At 48.9% G+C, this 21,190-nt stretch overlaps 1 protein-coding gene across 14 annotated transcripts in view; it reads right to left on the bottom strand.

Moving 5' to 3' along the window:
* Positions 1-138: 138 nt before the first annotated feature.
* Positions 139-21,190, bottom strand: part of TPM3 (tropomyosin 3) — a gene marked incomplete at its 3' end in the record, with an annotated part of 30,679 nt that continues 9,627 nt past the window's right edge. For 2 of the 14 annotated variants that reach the window (XM_083374533.1, XM_083374538.1), the window contains 7 exons: positions 15,275-15,408; positions 14,654-14,771; positions 14,414-14,484; positions 12,241-12,316; positions 11,206-11,268; positions 9,785-9,854; positions 139-1,617 (listed from right to left, as the gene is read on the bottom strand). In XM_083374533.1, the coding sequence (XP_083230659.1) occupies positions 1,535-1,617; positions 9,785-9,854; positions 11,206-11,268; positions 12,241-12,316; positions 14,414-14,484; positions 14,654-14,771; positions 15,275-15,408 (615 nt within the window). Of the gene's footprint in view, positions 1,618-2,405; positions 3,869-6,267; positions 6,948-7,629; positions 7,713-9,784; positions 9,855-11,205; positions 11,269-12,240; positions 12,317-13,396; positions 13,473-14,413; positions 14,485-14,653; positions 14,772-15,274; positions 15,409-21,190 lie in introns of those variants that run through there. The other 12 variants (XM_083374525.1, XM_083374535.1, XM_083374528.1 and 9 more) reach the window with 10 other exon arrangements.

Below are 21,190 nucleotides of genomic sequence, written 5' to 3' on the forward strand. Positions count from 1 at the left end.
AATGGGAGAAGGAGCACTTAACAAATCTCTTGCTTAGCAACAAGAGATTTGGGATTCAATTCAAGGACTACCTGTACTGAACACACACACCCCATGCCCCCACCAATGAAAATCCTAGTAAAAAAAATAACAAAGGGACAGAGGGAATGTTTCTGTTTATTATTTCCAAAAAAAAAGACAATAAAAGTCCAAAGCTTTTTTTTAGTATCAAAACACTTGATATAATTTCCTAATTTCTCCCTCCTCCTCCCCCCACTTCAAATACACACACTGGCTCTGAAAAGCCACGGCAGTGTAGTGTTCCTCCTATGATACCCAAAAGATGCGTTTTAAAAAAATTAACACAACCTTTAGGGGATCAAATTTCAAGAGTACCGAGGTGTCCCATCCATCCAGTTTCTCTTTTAAGACGAGAACAATCTCCTGGCTTAGAAACAGGAGGAGGGGAAAAAAAATCCCCACACACATTCAGGACCACCCAAAAAAATTAAAGCCCCCCCCCTCACAAAAACCCCTATGCGCAGAACACCAAGCACCGAGAAACTTAAACCTAAGTGGGAAGAAAACGTGGGTTATCCAGATATAGTGTTTTCCCCAAAGTGTCAGAAATTAAGTGCAGAAAGGAAAGCAAAAGAGATTAAGAACGATTTACATGGGCTTAAAGAAAAAGAAACTTAAAAAAAAAGCCATACACGCATCCCGATTACGCTTATTTTTTTTTTTAAAAAAAAACATCGTTCTTTTCCCCCAGCTGGAAAAAGTTATAAAACCACGGGTTAAAACAGCACCTCAGCCCAACTTATTCCTAAAAAAAAAAAGCCAAACCTAAATATTCAAAAACTGGAAGGGAGAGAAGAGGGAATGACTGACAGTTCCTTGCGGAGGCTAACCCCTCTCTGCTAGCGGACACCGCAAAGCTTGGCTGGTTGTTTGGACAAAAGGATGGGATTTACGGTTATTCTATCGATCGATTTGGAGGGGGGGTGTTTTGCGATGACTCAACCGACCGATCGAACTGGCCCCGTCCGATTCAGAGGCAAACAAACGAACACATCACCTAAGCTGCAGGCTTTCCAAGCGGAGCACTGGGGGAGCCTTCGCAACACATGCGCGGCAAGGGAAGGCTGGTTAAATCGAAATGCACATCGCCACATATATAATCTCACGGCCTTAAAAAAAAAAGGTGCATTTCAATCAGTCGCTCGCTCCCTTGAAATCCTTCCACGGGGGGGCGTGGGGGGGGTGCCTATTTTTTCCCTTCTTTCTGGCTGGAAATTGGGGAATTGTCTAGTGGACAAAGAAGGAAAAATAAATAAAAAGCAGGGCAGAATTTTGTTTTAAGTACGTTGGCCCCAAACATCAGGAATGTAATTTATGACTTTTCCCTTCAAGAGTGTTTAGAGGTCAATTTTGTGGTTGTTTTTTTCCCCTCCTTAAAAAAATAAAATAAAAAATCAGAGCCGAACTCGGCAGAGAATCTCGTTTGCTCAGGAGGGTGGAGAAAAGAAGTTGGGAGGGGTCTGCAGAGGGTCTGTTACATGTCGTTCAGATCAAGCAGCGTCTGGTCCAACATCCGCTGCGTGCACAGATGTTCCTCTTTGGTGCATTTCAGCTTATCTGAAAGGAAGAACGGAAAATGTTAGCTGTGGTTGAAGGGGGAAAAAGCTTTCTGGATTTGTTTCCCCACCACCACCTCCCCCCAAAATAGGGGCACCCCTGGCAATGCAAAGCTTCGATTGGCGAGGGTCGTGCTTCTGCTCCCTCCCCCTTCCGATGAATAAGATTTTCTCTTATCCCATGCAGTCGTTGGATCCCTTATTATTCTCTTATCCCATGCAGTCGTTGGATCCCTTTCGCCCAAACATAAGCAGAGCAATGTGTGGTGTGCGCTGGAAAAACATCCCCGAAAGACTCAAATCCCCCTACGCATCCTCTGCCAATTTCTGCAAGGTTTAAGAAAATGGCTCGGCTGCTTGTGACAAAGACTTGGAACCACCTTTGGCAATAAAGTAAAATATTTGTTGCACGAGGGAGACACTAAAGGGCTCTTGGTGGTCTCTCAGCTGGGTCTTCCAGACGTTTCATGACCCCACTAGGTAACCTCTTCAGTGCTGGAAGGAGCATTTGCAGCAAACCCAACTTAGACAGTCTGGGTCATAAAATGTCTGCTCAGACAGCACCAAGGGCTTAATTTTTCTTGGCAATGTTTCAAGACCTTGTTCCACATCTGGGACCACAAGCGAACAATTTCTGGGTTCAGCTGACCCACGAAGCCCACACATAGCTCTGGTGACAAAACACAGGTGTTTTAGCTTGCGCTTCTGTGGAAGAGGCATGCATGCCCTCTTAAATCCCTGCCACGCAGAGCTTTCGTGAACGTTTGGGCAAAGGGAATTGTGAATAATAATAATAATAATAATAGTAATAGTAATAATAATATGATAAAGCAGCAGAAAACCTGGCGCTTAGGATAACATGCAGGGACAAAGGATCCCACCTCCGGGCCTTTTAAAAACTAATCCTCGTAAATTATAATAAAATCATCCATGCCTTCCTTGGGGAAGCAAACCAAGGTTCATACACAACCAAAAGAACACCCACATCAAGCAGGACACTTTGTCAGCCTGGCCAGATCATGGTTTATTCATTTAAATTCCTATTTTTGGGGAGGGAACCTCGATTCTCAGCTGAGCTGAGAAAGCGTGAATGGCCTCAAATTCTCCCCAAAAGCTTGGCTGACAAGGATTAGAACTCAGACCTTCCATTTCTTGGGGGCAGTCTTCCCCGGTGACCCTCCAAGGCCAAAGCCAAAAGCCTGCCGTGTGCAAAAGCAGAAATTGCTAGGAATTGGGGTAGATGGAAGAAATAGGCTTCCCCCAGAATTTCCAACTCCGTAGCAGCGGGAAGGAAAATAACATTCAGAATCCAGTCCAGGCCAAACAACGAAACAGCCAGAAGTGGAAACAGCCTTTTATCAAAGCAAGAAAGGATTTTATTTTTTTCCCCAGTGCAAAAATAAAGAAATAACTAAAATAAAATAAACCATGCTTCCTACACGACGAGTTGCCTCTAACTGTTTCCAGCTTCCGTATCACCCGCCGGATGTAACTCCTGTAGCCACGGATCATCTTTTGCCTGTCCGCTGAATCAAAGCCGGGTGTGTGTGTGTGTGTGTGTGTGGAATTGAGATACCTACCCTTTTGCCAAATCCAGGGTTTTGTTTTTTTGTTTTTCCTGTCTGTTGGGCACCAGCATTCAGTTTGGAAAGAATTTGCCATCCGAGAAATAAAGAGACGACCCCAGGCGTATAACAAGTGGGCCAGTGGTTTTTATTGAAAGACAGGAAAGTTGGAAGGAAAACCGCGCCAACAAGCCCGATCCATGCAAACGGAGCTTGACAGACAAAGCGAAAAATGCAGAAGGGATTATGAAGTGGGCGAGCGGGGAATTTGAAGGCAACAACAGAGGGGGACGAAAAAGGCCTGCATTAGCAGCTCTGCACCCCAGGAAGGAAATATTTCTCGCGCACACAACTCAAGCATTGGGTCTGCTTCAGAGCCAGCAGGCTGCAATTAGTGTCATTTTTCAGCTCAGAAAAATGTGCAGATGAAGAGTGGGAACTGCCAAGGTGATTGAGCATTGAATCACCCTAACTGGGGAAAAAAAAACGGGGTGCTTGGCCTTCAAAGGTGGGTCTCCCCCACCCCGTTTTAGCCTGCAGCCACCCAAGAATTTGGGTTCAAAAAGGAAAAATAAATAAATTGGGGGACCCGTTATTATTATTTTTTTCAATCGCTCAGATCATGCAGGGTTAACTTCAGCTCACTAGCTAGCATCCGGTTTTTCTCAAGCTGGCTGAAGAGACGGTCTGCGGTGGTGGTAGAAGGTGCCCCCCCCCCACAGAAAGGAAGAAGGCGAGATTAGCGGGGGGGGAGAGAACGAGGAGAAAGAGGGGGGGGAAAGAAAGAAAAAAAAGGAAGGTTAGTAGCCCCCGAGAGAAGACCCCCCCTCCCCACCAAGGCACATCCCAACTGCAAATAAATCAGGATTTGGACTCTCAAGGGGGTGGCTGGAGTGGACCAGGAAATAAAGAAATATATATTTATTTGTAAACATAGGTATTTATATTTCGTATGTATATGTATGAAAGACGGAAATCCAAAACGAGAACCGTTTCGTAGATAAATGGAAAAGCAGAAGTGGCACCTGTTCACATGATTTAAGGCCTGAGGATTAGCCAGTGCAGGCTGCCAGCGGAGGAAGAAATACAGCTGCTAATAGACATCAGGAGACACCCTGGTTTGAGGTCAAACGCCTTGGTTATGGGTTCCACGCCAATTCAGAGTTTACAAGCCAATTTGGAGCTTGCAAGCCAATTTGGAGCTTACAAGCCAATTCGGAGCTTGCAAAGCCAATTCAGAGCTTGCAAGCCCATTCAGAACTTACAAGCTAGATTTGTCTCTGTTTATGGGTGGGATCCACAAAGAAGCAGGTTTACTCTGGGTGGAGGATGACAGCTGACACCGCCCCCAAGATCCATTCAGACTTTAGATTTCACCTACTGTCAGGTCCAACCCAATGATTTTTTTTTGGGGGGGGGGAGGCTCACACACAACAGGGAGGCTTAAACAGACACCAAGATGACCACACGTACCAAAAGGTATTTCTAAATCTAAGTCTTCCTGTGATCTTGAAAAATCAGCGAAAAGACCCGTCATCATTTGTGGAAGCAACATCAAGATCACCCAGGGTTCATGTAATACAGGCCGTCCTCGGGTTATGACCATTCGTTTAGCGACTGTTCAAAGTTACCGTGGTGCTGGAGAAAGGAACTTATGGCTGGTCCTTGAAGTTCAATCGGAGTTTCCAGTAAGAGTCAGTTTGATCTAGTGGCTAAGGCAGCAGGCTAGGAAGTGGGAGACGGTGAGTTCTAGTCCCGCTTTAGGCATGAAAGCCAGCTGGGTGATTTTGGACCAGTCCCTCCGTCTCAGCCCACCCCACCCCACAGGGTTGTTGTTGTGGGGAACAATAGGAAAAAAAGGCGTATTTGTCATGTTGGCTGCCGTTATTGGTAAAAATAATGAAGGCGGGATTCAAATTAAAATAAAAAAAGCAGCTTTCAAGAAGGGACAGTTTGGGAAGTCCTGGTTCAAGGTTTTCCCGGAAGGGGCGAGCCCTGAGCGTGGGACTTTTCCCCCAAAGCCGGGGGCAGCCACACTCACCAGGGGGCTGCAAAAGGGGTTTGAAGACCCCACCCCCTCTCCCTTTGCAACGGCATCGACCTACGCTGGTCTGAATGGCGTCCCACCCACCGAGAAGGGGCACCGACCTCCTCCTATTCAGCCCCCACTAAATTCCACATTTGAGACCCTTCTCATTTGCAAAGCGGATCAGAGGGAGACCGAACGCCTGGATACCCCACCCCCTTTTGCAGATGCTGGGAACTGATCCACAGACGGGATGGGACCGGGGGGGAGGGGTAGTGGTGGTGAACAGGAAGTGCTCATCTGCAGCCCCAGCCATCGCTCAAGGCGTGGCACGTTTCGTGGACCAAAGTTCCATTCCGGAAACTCCGTTCTTGTGCAGACCCCGTTTCCTTTAGTGACCATTCTACACATTGCAACAGCCCTGGAAAAAGGGAATTGACGGCCGGTGCTCGCACCTAACGACGGTCGTGGCGCCCACACGGCCACCAAAAAGCGGGTGCTTCGACAACCAGCATGTCCCCGATTTACGGCTGTTTCTTTCGTGACCATCCAAAGTTACAGCAGCATTGAAAAAAGGGGTCTTAGCCTTGATGTTTCACACTTAATGACCGTCACAGCATCCCGGGGGTCAGCGATCCGCTTTGGGACCTTCTGACCCTGGGGAAGCCAGATTCACTTAATAACCGTGTGACCTGCTTAACAACTGTGAAAAGAAAGGCCATAAAATGGGGCAAAATTCACTTAACAACGGTCTGGCTCAGCCACGGAGATTATGTAGGCTCAGTTGTGTGTCGTAAGTTGAGGATCGTCTGTTATCGTCGAACGGGACCCCAAAAGAGGGGTCCCCTTTTATGTTGGGGTCCCCGTCTTACAGATCAGATTCCCCCACTCCCCAAAAGTTGGACGGTCCTGATCTTGGGGTCCTTCTCTAAGCATTAAAAAGGCAATTTTTCGGACCAAACTTTACCCTTGAGCAGGGGGTCTTCAAACTTGGCCCTTTTATGACTTGTGGACTTCCCAGAATTCCTCAGCCAGGCGTGCATGTTCCGAAGAACAAATGATACACAAGCCAACGTTAGTGCATTTTGCTTATTTTTCCAGGGAGGGTCATACAGTGGGAAAACCGTGTTGTGTCCCAGGCACTGCGCAGCTGCAACGCTTCCGTTGCCGTGCCCCAATCCGGCGGTGCTCGTCTCCTCCTGCTGCAAGGTAGTGAGCAGAGGAGGAGCTCTCTGCAGAGAAGAACAGACACACAAACACACACACCATAAAGCCACCCAAGAAAAGTCCACAGATCACACAGGTGGTTGTGTTTCGGAGAGGTGTGCAAGACCAGAGAGCCGTCTCTGCCGGAGAGTGGACACTTGTGCAAAGGATGAGGCTTCTTGCCCACTCCTCCTCCCGGCATGGGGTGAACGTGAGATGTGGGGCATGTGGGGGGGGGCGGCAAAGGAAGGAAGGAACGAAGGAAGGAAGGAAGGATTAGAGGAGGCAGGAAGGATGGATTAGAGGGGGAGGAGAGGAGAGGAGAGGAGAGGAGAGGAGAGGAGAGGAGAGGAGAGGAGAGGAGAGGAGAGGAGAGGAGAGGAAGGAAGGAAGGAAGGAAGGAAGGAAGGAAGGAAGGAAGGAAGGAAGGAAGGAAGGAAGATGAGGACCCAGGTGTACATTTTTTTATAAAAGGGAGACTTCGAAAGCTGCAGGCCGAGCCGCTAAGTGGAGCTTTGGAATCACCGGTTTTATCTATGTGCAAGAGAGAGAAGGAAGATTTAGGTTTTGAGGAAAGGGGTGGGGGTGGGTGGGAGGAGGGAATTAGGACAGCAAGCAAGGGACTAGGTAAACAAGAAAAAGGACACAACCCTCGTGCTGCGACGACGACGGGTGCAGTTAAGAGAAGCAAAGAAAGGAGCCCGATTCACACAGTCATGCCAACACTTGGCGGAAACGTCAAGATGGTTGAGCAAGGTTTCACCCGACGCCAAAGAGGCCTTGAGAACGGTTAAGACTCGAGCGAGCCACACTTGGCTGAGAACACCCCAGCACCAAACCTTCGACAGAGCGACGACACCCCACCGGAGCAAGGGGATGTCCTGAGAAGAGAACCTCTCTCTCTTCTCCAACCCGAGATACTCCCTCATGCATTTCCTATACAGGCAGTCCTCGACTTACGGCCCAGACTGAGCCCAAATTTTCTGTCGTTGAAGGACAGTCGTGTGCCCCCAAATAGCAGGGGTGGCCCTGGAATCGTGCACGGGACTGCAAGCTAGAGAGCAGAGGTCACTCAAGGCACCCCAACCCTAAAACCCGCGCAGCTTCGGAGATGTTCTGCTCTTTGCACACCCCAGCACACACAGCATGCCCAACAAAAGGCCAAAACACAAGCACCCACCCCCCCGCCTTCCCAGCTCACTGCACACGTCAATATTTACATGGAAGTCATATCATTGAGAGCATGGTCCAGTTCCTCGCTTATGGCTTTGTATTTCAATTTCTGAGCATAGAGTTCGTCTAAAAAAATTGGGGGTGGGGGAAGCAAAGATCATCACAAGAGGGAACACAGGGGGGGGCACAGGAGGGTCAAGGTCAAACGGGGTTGGTTTTCCTCCAGACAAGCTAGAAGGGTCACCCCCATCCAACCATTAAAGAAACTGCAAGGATCCTACCACCATTTTCTAGGATTTGAGAAGGGAAGGGGGGGGGAAAGAAAAACTTCAGAGATTTGTTTTAAAACTTGCTGTTTATATGAGCATTGTGAGCTTTTGCACCAGAGACAAATTCCTTGTGTGTCCAATCACACTTGGCCAATAAACTATTCTATTCTATTCTATTCCATTCCTATTCTATTCCATTCTGTATTCTATTCTATTCCATTCCATTCTCTTATTCTATTCTATTCTATTCTATTCTATTCTATTCTATTCTATTCTATTCTATTCTAATTCTAATTCCTATTCCATTCCATTCTCTTATTCTATTCTATTCTATTCTATTCAATTCTATTCAATTCTATTCTTCTATTCTGTTCCATTCTTATTCCATCCCATCCCATTCCTATTCTATTCTATTCTATTCTATTCTATTCTATTCTCTTATTCCATCCCATCCCATCCCATCCCATCCCATCCCATCCCTATTCTACTCTACTCTACTCTACTCTACTCTACTCTATTCTATTCTATTCCTATATTCTATTCTATTCTATTCCTATATTCTATTCTATTCTATTCTATTCTATTCTATTCTATTCTATTCTATTCTATTCTATTCTATTCTATTCTATTCCATTCTATTCCACTGTCTCTTATTCTATTCTACTCTACTCCATTCCATTCCATTCCATTCCATCTCTACTCAGCTAAGGCTGCAACGAACGTTAAAAAAACAACTTTATTTCCATGAAAGGGGACCCACCCAAGTCCAGAAAGAAAAAAAAATAAGAACCAAAACCAAGCTGTCGCCTCCTCAGTTATTTTGTGCTGGCAACACACAGCAAAGGGAAACTGGGTTTTTTCTTTTCCAGATTTTGCCCTGCCCCACTTCGTTTGAATTTCGTAGGAAAACAATGCTGCTCTGTTTGGGCCCAGAACGGCTGCAGAAACAACTTCAGGCCTCAGAGATAAGCTCTTTGTAATTCTCTTGACCATTTTATGTATAAAACACACATGTGCGAGATCAGAAGCCGGGTTCCACTCCAAACTACGATGGGTGTCGGATATTTCCATATTCTTCCTTTCTGAGCAAAAACAATGAGCCACCCCTCTAATGCACCAAGGCGTGGTTGACACGAAATCTCTCGAGAGAAATGTGTGTGCTAAACTAAAAATATCCAGGGACCGAGAAACTGCAGGAATCTAATCTTGCGTCCCTTGCAATAAATCTGGTTAAAGAAGACTGCAGGAATCTTGTTTAGCATCTGGATCCAATCAGAGAGTTCACAAAAAGTTTTCCCTGTGGTGTGCACACTGTCTGGATCAGACGTGAGAAGGCTGCTATTCTCCAGACGTTGTGATATTATACATGTGATATTATATGATATTTCCGGCAGCTTAAGACACCCCGGTGATAAGATATTGAATGTTGAGGCTTGAGAAGATCTAGAGAACCACCTTCACACTTAATTCTGAATTCTGGTGGTAACTGGAATTTCACAAGGCCCCGTGCCTTAATTGTCCCAAAGCTGTTTTTCCAAAAGGCCAACTGGACTTTGTTTCGCCTTTTCATCCAAGGAGCTTCTCCAGTTCTAATCGAATGGGGGATGGATTTATATTCCTTGCAGTCACCTGGTCGTTAGGACTCCCTCTGAGAGTCGTTGAGGCGCCTTGGAGGTTTATCTGTGGTCCCCAACGGCCTCACCGACTCTCAGAGGAAGTCCTAACGACCAGATGGCTCCTTAAAAAAAATAAAAATCTTTCCATCCTCCACCCTTCAGTCAGAACTGGAGAAGCTTCTTGGATGAGAAGCAAAACCTCTTCAAGGAAAAAAGAAAGTCCAGTTAAGGCACCTTTGGGACAACCATGACCTTGGATGACCGAGCATCTCCATGGACACCAGGTGAGAATCGCTTTTCAAGAGAAACTTACCTTCCAGATCATCAATGGTCTTCTCCAGTTTGGCTACTGATCTCTCAGCAAACTCGGCCCGGGTCTCTGCCTACGGAAGGTAGGAGAATGCTAGTTAAGTTGTGGAAGGTGGCAGGTTCTGGGTTGAATTATGGGATGGTTTCAAACCAGTAGGCAGAAAAGAAAAGGTTAAGAGCCTTGGTGGAGCAGTGGGCTAATGCCTCCTTAAGTAACACCAACTGCTGCAATTAGTACAGGTTCGAGTCCCACCAGGCTCAAGGTTGACTCAGACTTCCATCCTTCTGAGGTAGGTAAAATGAGGACCCAGATTGTTGGGGGGCAATTAAGCTGACTTTGTAATAATGCCGCTTGGGGTGTGTGTGAAAGCCCTAATAAGCAGGCATATACATAGAATGAAGGCTATTGCTAAGCACATTGGTTTGTGCTTCTTAGATTGTAAGCCGCCCTGAGTCTTTGGAGAAGGGCGGGATATAAATGGGATAAAAAAAAGGATCCAAACAGAGGAACAGAGTTGGAAGGGACTTCAGAGGTCTCCTAGTCCAACCCCCTGCTCAGGCAGGAAACCCCTATAAAGGTAAAGCTAAAGGTTCCCCCGCACATGCATGCTAGTCATTTCCGACTCTCGGGGCCGGTGCTCATCTCCGTTTCAAAGCCGAAGAGCCAGCGCTTGTCCGAGGACGTCTCCGCGGTCATGTGGCCGGCATGACTAGACGCCAAAGGCGCACGGAACGCTGTTACCTTCCCACCGGAGCGGTCCCTATTTTTCTACTTGCGTTTTTACGTGCTTTCGAACTGCTAGGTTGACAGAAGCTGGGACGAGTAACAGGCGCTCGCTCTGCTACGCGGCACTCGGGATTCGACCCGCCAAACTGCCGACCTTCGGATCGACAGGCTCAGCGTCCTAACCCACTGAGCCACCGCGTCCCTATAGGAAACCCCTATACCATTCTGAAAAACCTCCAGTGATGGAGCACCCACAACCACTGGTTCACTGTGCTCACGGTCAGGGAATTTCTCCTTAATTCCAGGTTGCTTCTCTCCTTGATGAGCTGTTTCTCGTCCTGACTTCAGTTGGAGAATAAGCCGACCCCACCACCCACCCCGCTCTTCTTTGTGGCAGCCCCTCCGATATCGGAAGACACCTATCCTGTCACCCCTGCTCCTTCTTTTCCTTAAACCATGAAAATCCAACAAGCAAAAGACAGACCAAATCTCCTCAAACACCAGGCTGTGAAATCAAGAGGCTGAAGAAAAAAAACCGGAACGACACGCTAAACCTAACGGGGGGCTTTTGAGCTCCAATTCATCGTAACAGATAATCCGGTCGTTGTTTGGGCTTTGCCCCCAAACTCAAATCGGTGCTTTGCGCACTTATGAGCAAGGTTCTCTCGCCGACACATCCAGCCTCACACGCCACTCACCTCTTTGAGTTTGTCAGTCAAAATCTTGATCTCCTCTTCATATTTGTCCTCTTTTTGAGAATACTGCAGGAGGGGGGGGGAGAAAGAGACGCTTCAAGATCCCGCCGTAACCGAGTGTGTCACACTAGCACGTCACCCCTCAAAGTCGGGTCCCCGGCTGAGGGTTGAGACGCCCACCCGGCTAATTTGGGGGTTGATTCTGCGGCTCTCAGGTAAAAATATGGACGTTTCAGCTGCTCTCTCAGCCCCCAATGAGGGAAGCCGGATTCCCTTAACGACGGGATGCTTCGTTTAACAACCACAGGTGCGACTGACTTAACAACCGCCTTCGCTTAGCCACATAAACTGGGGCCGTAACCAGAGGACTACGTGTAATTCCTAACTATTTCATAAACATGTCATAAGTATTTTTTTTAAAAAAGACAGATGCTTAGGAATTGATATAGCTTTGTCTTCTTTAATATTGTCAGCTGCCCATAGTTACCCTGGGTAAGACAGGAGGCAAATAAATGTGATGATAGATAGATAGATAGATAGATAGATAGATAGATAGATAGATAGATAGATAGACAGACAGACAGACAGACAGGCAGACAGACAGACAGACAGACAGATATGGATTTTAAATATTTAGATATAAACACAGATATGATAGAAATATAAACAGAGATAAGATAGAAATAGATATAAACACAGATATGATAATAGATTTTAGATATTATATAGAGAGAATGATGGATGGATAGATGATATAGGTAGATGATAGCTACAGGTAGATGATATAAAGAAGAGAGATGACAGATAATAAAATAAAAAAAGCTACGGAGAGTTAGATTTATAACAGCCAAAATATAGGTAACACAATGAACCAACATCAGGCCCCACAGTGGGTCACTCACGGTTGTTTTCTCAGCAGACCCAAGAAGCCAAACTCTCCCGAAAAGGCCACACAGAAGGGAATTTGTGATTTTATTTCTAATCCTCATCATCGTCATCGAGATTATATTTCTAAGCAGGGAGAGGGCCCTCCCCTACCTTCTCTGCCTGAGCCTCAAGCGACTTGAGGTTGTTGGTAACATTCTTCAGTTCTTCCTCCAACTCTGAACATTTACTGCGTGGGTTGGCAAGGCGGAAAAGAAAGAAAGGATGGGGGGGAGAAAAAAAAAGAAAGGAAGGGAAGGATGGACAGGAGAGAGAAAGAAAAAGAATTGAACCTTTGGGTTCTGGGGAGGTGGCGGAGATGTTGAAGAGATTCTTCTCTCTTGGGACTTTGGCTCCCGGTTGCGATTATAAAATATGAAAACCTGCTGCTCCTTTTTTTGGAGGGGGGGCGTTTTCAGAAATAAAACAGCCCGGGGATCTATTTTAACCGATGATTTACACTGAGATTCGGAGCTTTTAGTAATAAAATAAGCCCAGGGATATTTTCACCCATTTTAACCAAGGATTCACCTTCCAGTCACACTGGCGTCGTTCTGGACTTACGATCGTTAATTGCGGGCTCAATTACCCGTCGTATGTCGAGGACTAGCTGTAGAATCCCACTATGGAGAGAAACATCTGATTTTTTCCACCCCCTTTTGCGCCTGGTTCTTCCCCACTTTTGTGGTTCTTTTAATGCTAAAACCTCCTGCTTGGAACCGCAAAAAAAAAAAAAAAAAAAAAAAAAAACCACCACGCTCTGGGCTTCCACGGTAGCAGTGGGGAGGGTGGTGGGAATCCCAGGATGCCAGTCTTAATAATAATAAAAATAATAATAAAGTTGGAAGGGACCTTGGAGGTCATCTAGTCCAACCCCCTGCTCAGGCAGGAAACCCTATACCATTTCAGACAAATGGCTCAGGGCAGCCAAAGTCCCAAGGAGTAACTATATGTGGGCACCAGGACCAGAAGGCCAGGCTATGCAGCTTACAAGCTGCAAGGATGGCCACCAAGGTGCCCGGTTGTGCCAGAATCTGGTGGGAGCTGCCTGGCCCAAACCAGCCACGACAGAAAAGCAAAAAATGTAAAATTCAAAGGAGGAAAAAGCAGACTGGAGACAGCAGAGCCCGTAAAGCATCGAAGGCAGCGAGCAGAGGGGGGAAAAAAAAAAGCAGAGACGTGCACGAAGGAGCCGGGGAGAAAATGAGAGAATTTAGAGCTTCCACGCTCCGGGAAGGCGAGAGAAAGGAAGAAAGAAAGAGATTAGTACCTTTTCTTCAGCCTGAGAAAGGAACTTCAAGTTTTGATCCATCAGCTGATTCTGCTTGTTCATTTCTCGCAAGCGGCTGGTTTAAGGACGGCCGGGAGGCACGGGTTCGAACGGGAGGGGGGGGACGGAAAAGAGCAGCCACGGCGACGGCAACGACAACGGGGGAAAAAGAAGCCAAGCAGCCGCAAAAGGGCGAGGAATAAAGGGAGAAAAGAAAAAAGGAAAAATAAAAAAAAATTTGGTCACAACACATGCTTGGCGGGTGGGAGCGGATTCAAGGCGTGCATGCCACGGGGTTTGGGGTGGAGAAGGGGCGCATTACACGAGGCCAAGAAGCGCAACGGGGTGTGTTTGTGTGTGTGTCAAAATGAAAGCCGCAACTCCAGGTGTGGTTGTGTGGAAAGTGGCTTAACGCAGCCCGTGTTGGTGCACCCATCCTCCCCGCCTGTTCAGACATGCAACCGGCGGTCTGGGGCAGGAGGAGGGGGGAGGTGTCTCCAAACCTGGCCACTTTTAAGACTTGCAGACTTCAGCTCCCATAATTCCTCAAGTCAGCCATGCTGGACGCACATCTTTGTTTCTGGCTGAATTCAGTTGGATGCAGGGCGTTGAAGTCCAGCAGTCTTAAAAGTGGCCAAGTTTGGAGAACTGGCTGGGGAATTCTGGGAGCTTGAAGTCCAGAAGTCTTCAAGTGGCCAAGGTTGGGGAGAACAAGACCGCTCAATCGAAGCAGGAAGTGGGGTGGTGGGGTGAATTTTAACGGCCGGTGTCCAGGTGCTCGGGGTTGTAGGCTTCGAATGTGGACATCTCGCTGCGTCCAGTCCCACCGCGTCCTTCCGAGAAAGGCCAAGACAGAAGGGCCAACGGAACAGGGAGGAGCAACGTCCCACCCTCCCCAGCTTCAGGCCTCATCTAACCGGGAATGGGGAGTGGGGGTGGGGGAGGCAAAAGCCGCTGGTGTTAGCGATCCATGCCGGGCAGGGCAGAGTGTCTGGGGCCATGCTGAAGAACACTCACGATTCAGCCAGTTCGGCTCTTTCCTCGGTCCGCTCCAGATCTCCTTCGATGATCACCAGCTTACGAGCCACCTAGAAGGATCACGAGGGGTTTGCACGGAGGAGGGTTAAAAGGCAAACGAGGGAGCCAGCTTGGTCTGGGGGCTGAGGCACTGGGCTAGACACCCCAAATCCCAGAGGAGCCCGGGGAGGAGAAATTTCCGCAAAAGAGGCGAGGCCGCTAGGACGGAAGGCCACCCACCTCTTCATACTTCCGGTCCGCTTCTTCCGCGATGTGCTTGGCCTCCTTCAGCTGGATCTCCTGCAGCTCCATCTTCTCCTCGTCCTTCAGGGCCCGGTTTTCAATGACCTTCATGCCCCTGTTGGGGGGGGGAGGGAGGGAGGGAGGGACAGGGGAAGGGAGGAAGGAGGGAGGGAGGAAGAAGGAAGGAAGGAAAAGGGAGGGAGGGTGGAAGGAAGAAGAGAAGGAAGGAATAGTGGAAGGGAGAAAGGAAGGAGGAAAGTAAAGAGGAAGGGAGGGAGGGAGGGAGGAAAAGGGAAGGCGAGAGGGAGGGTGGAAGGAAGGAAGGAAGAAGGGAAGTAAGGAATAGACAGGGGAAGAGAGAAAGGAACGAGGGAAGTAAAGAAGGAGGGAGGGAGGGAGGAGGAAAGAAAAGGGAGGGAGAGAGGAAGGGAGGGAGGAAGGAAGGAAGGAGAGAAGTAAAGAAGGAGGGAGGGAGGGAGGAAAGAAAGGAAGAGACAGGACAATTGCTGATGACCTGCTTTACAACCCAGTGCTAATACAGTCGTAAATCAGGGACCCCCTGTTCCAAGCCGGGCAGAAGCCCCCCCCTGGCTTGCCAACCAAGCCCCCCCCACCTACCTCTCGCTCTCATCCGCCGCCTTCTCCGCCTCCTCCAGCTTCTGCAAGGCCGTGGCCAGCCGCTCCTGCGCCCGGTCCAGCTCCTCCTCAACCAGCTGGATGCGGCGGTTCAAGGAGGCCACCTCGGCTTCGGCCTGGGGAGGGAGGGAGGGGGGGAGAGCAGGTCATCAATTAACCCCCAGCAGAGCGCCCCCCCCTCCCATTTGACATCCTTGGGGGTCATAGGGGCCCATTGGCAGTCCCGGTCCGGCCCAGGCGGGCGGCTTTCTCGTGGTGTCCCCCGCTTACGACCACAGCTCAGCCCAATTTTTCCGTTGCTAAGCGAGCTGTGCCCCGTTTGACCACCTTTCTTGCCACAGTTGTTAAGTGAATTTGGCTACCCCCCCCCTCCCCCGTGGACTTGGATGGTCAGAAGGCCCCAAAAGGGGATCTCACGACACACACACCCCAGAACACGGCAACCGTCGTAAGCATGGGCTATCGGCTGACCATCTCAGGTTCGATCTCATGACCATGGGGAGGCTGCGATGGTCGTAAGTGTGAAAAACGGCCCTAAGTCTCTTTCTTTTTCTCTTTCTTTCCTTCCTCCCTTCGTCTCCTGCCCCTCCTCCTCCTTCTCTCCTTCCATCTCCTCCTCCTCCTCCTCCTCCTCCTCCTCCTCCTCCTCCAGAGCTGCGGGCACCCTCCGGGCCACCATCTGCTGCCCGGTTTAATCCCCAGCAATCTTCAGATGCTCTTAGCACCTTCCCGGCCGGCCGGGCTGAGGTTGAGGAGGTCTCAGCCGCTGATCTGCAACAGTACCCTTGACCCCAGGGCAGGTTGCAAAGAAGCCAGCCCAGCTGGTGAACAGAAGGGGGGGGGGTCTCCCTTGCAAGGCTGGCGTTGCTTCAAGACCATACCGGTTGCCATAGGTGTCGGCTGCTTTGGGGAGCTAAATCTCTGGAGATTGCTTCGCTTTTTAAAAGACAAGACTTGGCTGGGGGATTTGGGGAGTCGAAGCCCACCCCTCTTAAACCAAGACTGAGAAACAATGGGACAGGATCAAGCAATGCAGAGACACACACACACACACCCGATTTGCAAACTTCACTCACTTGCCGGGGAGTGGTTTTGTTTTTTTTTTTAAAAAAAGAAAAATTTCCACAACTATTTCGGGGTGAGGGGAGGGAATCTGCTGGATTTCAACTGCTGGGAACGTCACCCCTCAAGAGGGCAACTGTGGTTGTGATTGTGCGATAAGACAAACTCCTGGCATGCAGAGCCTAACCCCTCCCCCTTATGGGAATCCAGCAGAAAACTTGGGAAACTCCACTGCCCCCACCCCCAGTTTGCAAAATTGCTTCCTGAGCCGGTCCTAGAAGGCCCCCCCCACACACACACACATACACACACAGGCAACCAGACAAAGAAAGTCAGCCACCACGACTGGAGGGGGGCAGAGGAATGTGAGCGCGTCAGCCGGGAAGGCGTGGGAACAGGGCCAGCGCTGCCCCAGAGCCAAGTCCGCAGGGAGGGGCTCCAGAAGGAAGGGGCACCCTCGGCTTGAGGACTGGAGACTAAACCACAGGAGGAACGGTTGCAGGAATTGGGTATGTCTGATTTAATGAGAAGGAAGGATTAGATAGCAGTATTGCAATATTTGAGGGGCTGCCCCCCAAAAAGAGGGGGAGAGTCCACCTCTCCTCCAAAGCGCCAGAAGGCAGGAGAAGAAGCAACGGATGGAGACTCATCAAGGAGAGAAGCAACCTGGAACTAAGGAGGAATTTCCTGACCGTGAGAACAAATAACCAGTGGAACACCTTGCCACCAGAAGTCGCGGGTGCTTCATCGCTGGAAGTTTATAAGAAGAGACCGGACAGCCATTTGTCTGAAAGGGTCTAGTCTAGGGTCTCCTTCCTGAGCAGGGGGTTGGACTGGATGACCTCCAAGTTCCCTTCCAGCTGATTGAAATATGTAAACTATAACAGTGTTTGACGAATCAGAATCAGAATAGAATCAGAATAGAATAGAATAGAATAGAATAGAATAGAATAGAATAGAATAGAATAGAATAGAATAGAATAGAATAGAATAGAATAGGCTTTGATTTGATTTGATCAGGATAATAGGATGAAACTGATGCTGGATGCAGAGTGAACCTCCTAGCCCCATGCTGGATGGGGCATGACGTTGGCACAGCTGCGTGTTGCCCACTAGCAGCCTGGCACCGAAGGATTGTGCTGACCTGGTCAGAGGCAGCGTCTTCAGACATCTGCAAATTTCCACGCCAGGCTCCCTGTCAACCCCAGCAATGTCAGGATATCAATTTTTTTTCCGCCTGTCGGCTTTAATCTCAACCCTGTTTATCTCAATCTCTTTTCTGTGATGTGGCCACCAAAACTAGGATGCAAGTATTCCGGGTGTGGCCTAAAGCTTAGCCACTTTAAGATGTCTAGAGACCCACAATTCCCAGTATTTCCCCAGCTAGCAAATTCAAATCGTGAGGACTAGAAACCTGCTCGAACAGAAGCCAATGGGGAACAGAATCCCCAGCAGTTCATCCTCTAGCACAGAACCTGTCTGGAAAAGCTTGAAAAGATCTGTTTTTCTTTTAAGCATCTTTTAAGCGAAGCTTTAACAGCAGGACTTAACAGCCTTCCAAAGGGATTTTATCGCAGGATCCCTCGGCTAATTTTGCAGCCTGGATGCTATCACACAAGCCCACACAAGCCCACAAGGCAGCTGGAGGTCTGTTTCCAGACCCCCAAAACGAACATGCAACAGGACAGTGTCGAAATCGAAGAATGCCCCGGGTGAGCCAGCCAGATGTTTTTCAAAGACTCAGCCACATCTGCAGGCTCTCGGTGGGCACTACGTGGGGGATCTGCAAGCCGAGGGACAGGCTGTGAGGTTGTTGCAAGGGAGGGGGGTTCTCCCCAGTCCGGCAATGTCTCCCCCCAACCCAGGCAGATGTCGGCAGCCAGCCAATGTGGCAACCAGGTCACTTCAAATAACCTCGCCCAAACCCACAAGCCAGGCTTCTGATAGAGGGGTCTCCAAACTTTGCAACATGAAGGCGTCCGCTCCCAGAATTCCCCCAGCCTGCCTGCCTGCCTCAAAATGGGTGAGCTTCAAGTCCCAGAATCCCCCAGCCAGCCTGCTTTAAGAGGGGTGGACCTCAGCTCCCAGAATTCCCCAACCAGCCTGCTTTAAGACAGGCGGGCTTCAGCGCCCAGAATCCCCCAGCCACCAGGCTTTAAGACATTGGGACTCCCAGAACTTGAACCCAGAGCAAAAGGGAATCCCTGACTCAGCCTTGCCCAGCAGAGATTGGACAGCAGCCGGCTCAAAAAAGCAGACCTGGTTTTTTTTTCCAACAAACCAGAGACCTCCCCACCCACCCACCCCCTTAAGCAAAGTCAAGCCCCCTCCCTGGGCACCAGGCCTGCCTTGTTTACCTCCGGGCTGCTCCCATAAAGTCTGAAAGGAAGGCATGGGGGGGGAGGGGGGGCTGGGAACCAGGCAGGGGTGGGGGGGGGTGGACCACGATTGACCGATTGCTTTCCAGCCCAGACTCTCTGTCTCCCTTCTTCAGAGAAAGACCAGCCTGCTATAAATCTTCCCTGTCCCCCCACTCCCCAAAAGCCTGCTGACAAACCCCCCCACCTTTCTCAGAAGGCAACCAGAAGCTGCTTCCCATCCCCATCAAAATAAAAAATAGTGGAATTTAGGAAAGACAGAGGGGGGGGGAAGAAAAAAAAAAGAACAGTCTATCTGTGGGCTTGGAAAGCTTTTGCACAGAAGCAGCACAAGGCTTTTTTTGGGGTGGGGGGGCGCTTGAAGGACCCGCAAAAGGGAGAACAGAGGAGCCTCTGTGCCAGCAGCGGCCAGGACAAAAGGAGAAGTCACAGAGCTTTGGGTTGGGGGGGGGTTTTCTGGGGGGCGGGGAAAAAGAGAAGAGGCCTAGAGGATCTTATTCATCCTTACGTGTTAATCCCCAGTAGTTCTGCTCCATTTTCCTATCACCAGCTGACACCCGCCCCCCCCCCCACTGCTGCTGATCAAGGAAGGGGGAATCGGTCAATAAGAGCTGGAAGGGACCTTGGAGGTCATCTAGTCCAACTCCCCTGGGCTCGAGCAGGAGAGGTTATACAATTTATACAATGTATCTTGGTTTTTTAATCACCCTGTAAACCGCCTTGAGTCCTTCGGGAAAGGGCGGTCGGTATATAAATGTAATAAAATAAAATAAATAAAATAAATAAATTTCAGACAAGTGGCTATCCCAGTCTCTTCTGAAAGAATCGAGGCCTTTGAACTCTGGTGCTGGAGAAGACTCCTGCGAGTTCCTTGGACTGCAAGGCGATCAAACCGGTCGGTCCTAGAGGAGATCAACCCTGACTGCTCTTTAGAAGGCCAGATCCTGAAGCTAAAACTCAAATCCTTTGGCCACCTAAGGAGAAGGAAGGACTCACTGGAGAAGAGCCTAATGCTGGGAAAGATGGAGGGCAAGAGAAGAAGGGGACGACAGAGAATGAGGTGGCTGGATGGAGTCCCTGAAGCAGGAGGCATGAGCTTAGATGGACTCCAGAAGATGGTAGAGGACAGGAAGGCCTGGAGGAACGTGGTCCGTGGGGTCGCGAGGGGTCGGACACGACTTCGCAGCTAACAAGATGAATCTAAGGTTTGTGCTAGCTAGGTCAAGAGATTTAACCATCATCAAAGGATTCAACCAGGCCCATTCTCCTGCTTCTTAATAAGGAGGAAGTCCCCGTTTCCCAGGTCACTTTCTACAACACCTGCACTCAAGCCAAGCATTTATAATATTTACTTTTTTCCCCCGTAAGTGCAGATAAAAAAGCGGGCGAGGGACAAGCTCGTGATGGGTGGCATAACAATATGGTGATAAAACCTCTCCAGAGGAGGAAGTCGAGGGCGTAAAAAAAAAAAAGAGAACTGGCAGGTGTTTCAGATCCACACCTAAGCAATGAAAGCATTCGGATTTTTCTAGGGCACTTAAAAAAAACAAACACGTTTTTTTTTGCCACGGTGTTACATCAAATCACTGCAGTTGTTAAATGAATCACACGGTCGCTAAGCAAATCCGTCTCCTACCCACCCCCCATCGACTTTACTTGTCAGAAGCCCACTGAGAAAGTCGCAAATTTTGACTCCAGCACCCCGCAAAGTTGATAAATCCACGGCAGTTGCCAAGCACCCACATTTTGCTGCAACGGTCGTAAACGCGAGGATGGGGTTAAAGTTGGGTGTGTCGTCATTTCTAGCAGCCGCTAAACAAATCGTGGTAGGTCAAGGACCAGCTCTAGATATTAATCACACCTATTTTTAGGAAACTAAAAAAAAAAACAGGTCTTTTTTTTTTTAAAAAAGATAAGTTTACTATTTCTTTTCTCCAAATGCATTGGGAAAGAATGACCAGACACCGGAGCCACACACGCGCACACACACACACAAAAAAGGCAAGCTGGGCTTTGGGCCAAATTTGCCATTCTACAAAAAAGGGGGGGAACCCCACCTTCCCTAATAAATAAAAAAGAGGAAAAAAATAAAGAATTGGGATCCACCCCAAGGCTTTATCTACTGCCATAGGAAGACGGTTTGGTTTTTAAGTTGGCCGGTAATACAGAATGCATATCCCCACACACACACTGCTGGAAGGATGAAAAATGGCAAAACACACACACACACATACACACACACACACAGAGCGCTCTCTCTCTCTCTCTCTCTCACACACACACACACACACACCCCAGCTTGATCTGGGCTGGACAAAAAAGCAAAAGAATGGAGAGATTCAAGTGACACACACACACAAAACACACACACACACACACACACACACACACACACACACGTGCTGGCACTCTCTCTAACCATGCAGGAAACAGGGCATCGTCTCCACCCCTCCCTGGG

Source organism: Vipera ursinii (genome assembly GCF_947247035.1).
Source record: "Vipera ursinii genome assembly, chromosome: 15".
NCBI classification, from domain to species: domain Eukaryota; kingdom Metazoa; phylum Chordata; class Lepidosauria; order Squamata; family Viperidae; genus Vipera; species Vipera ursinii.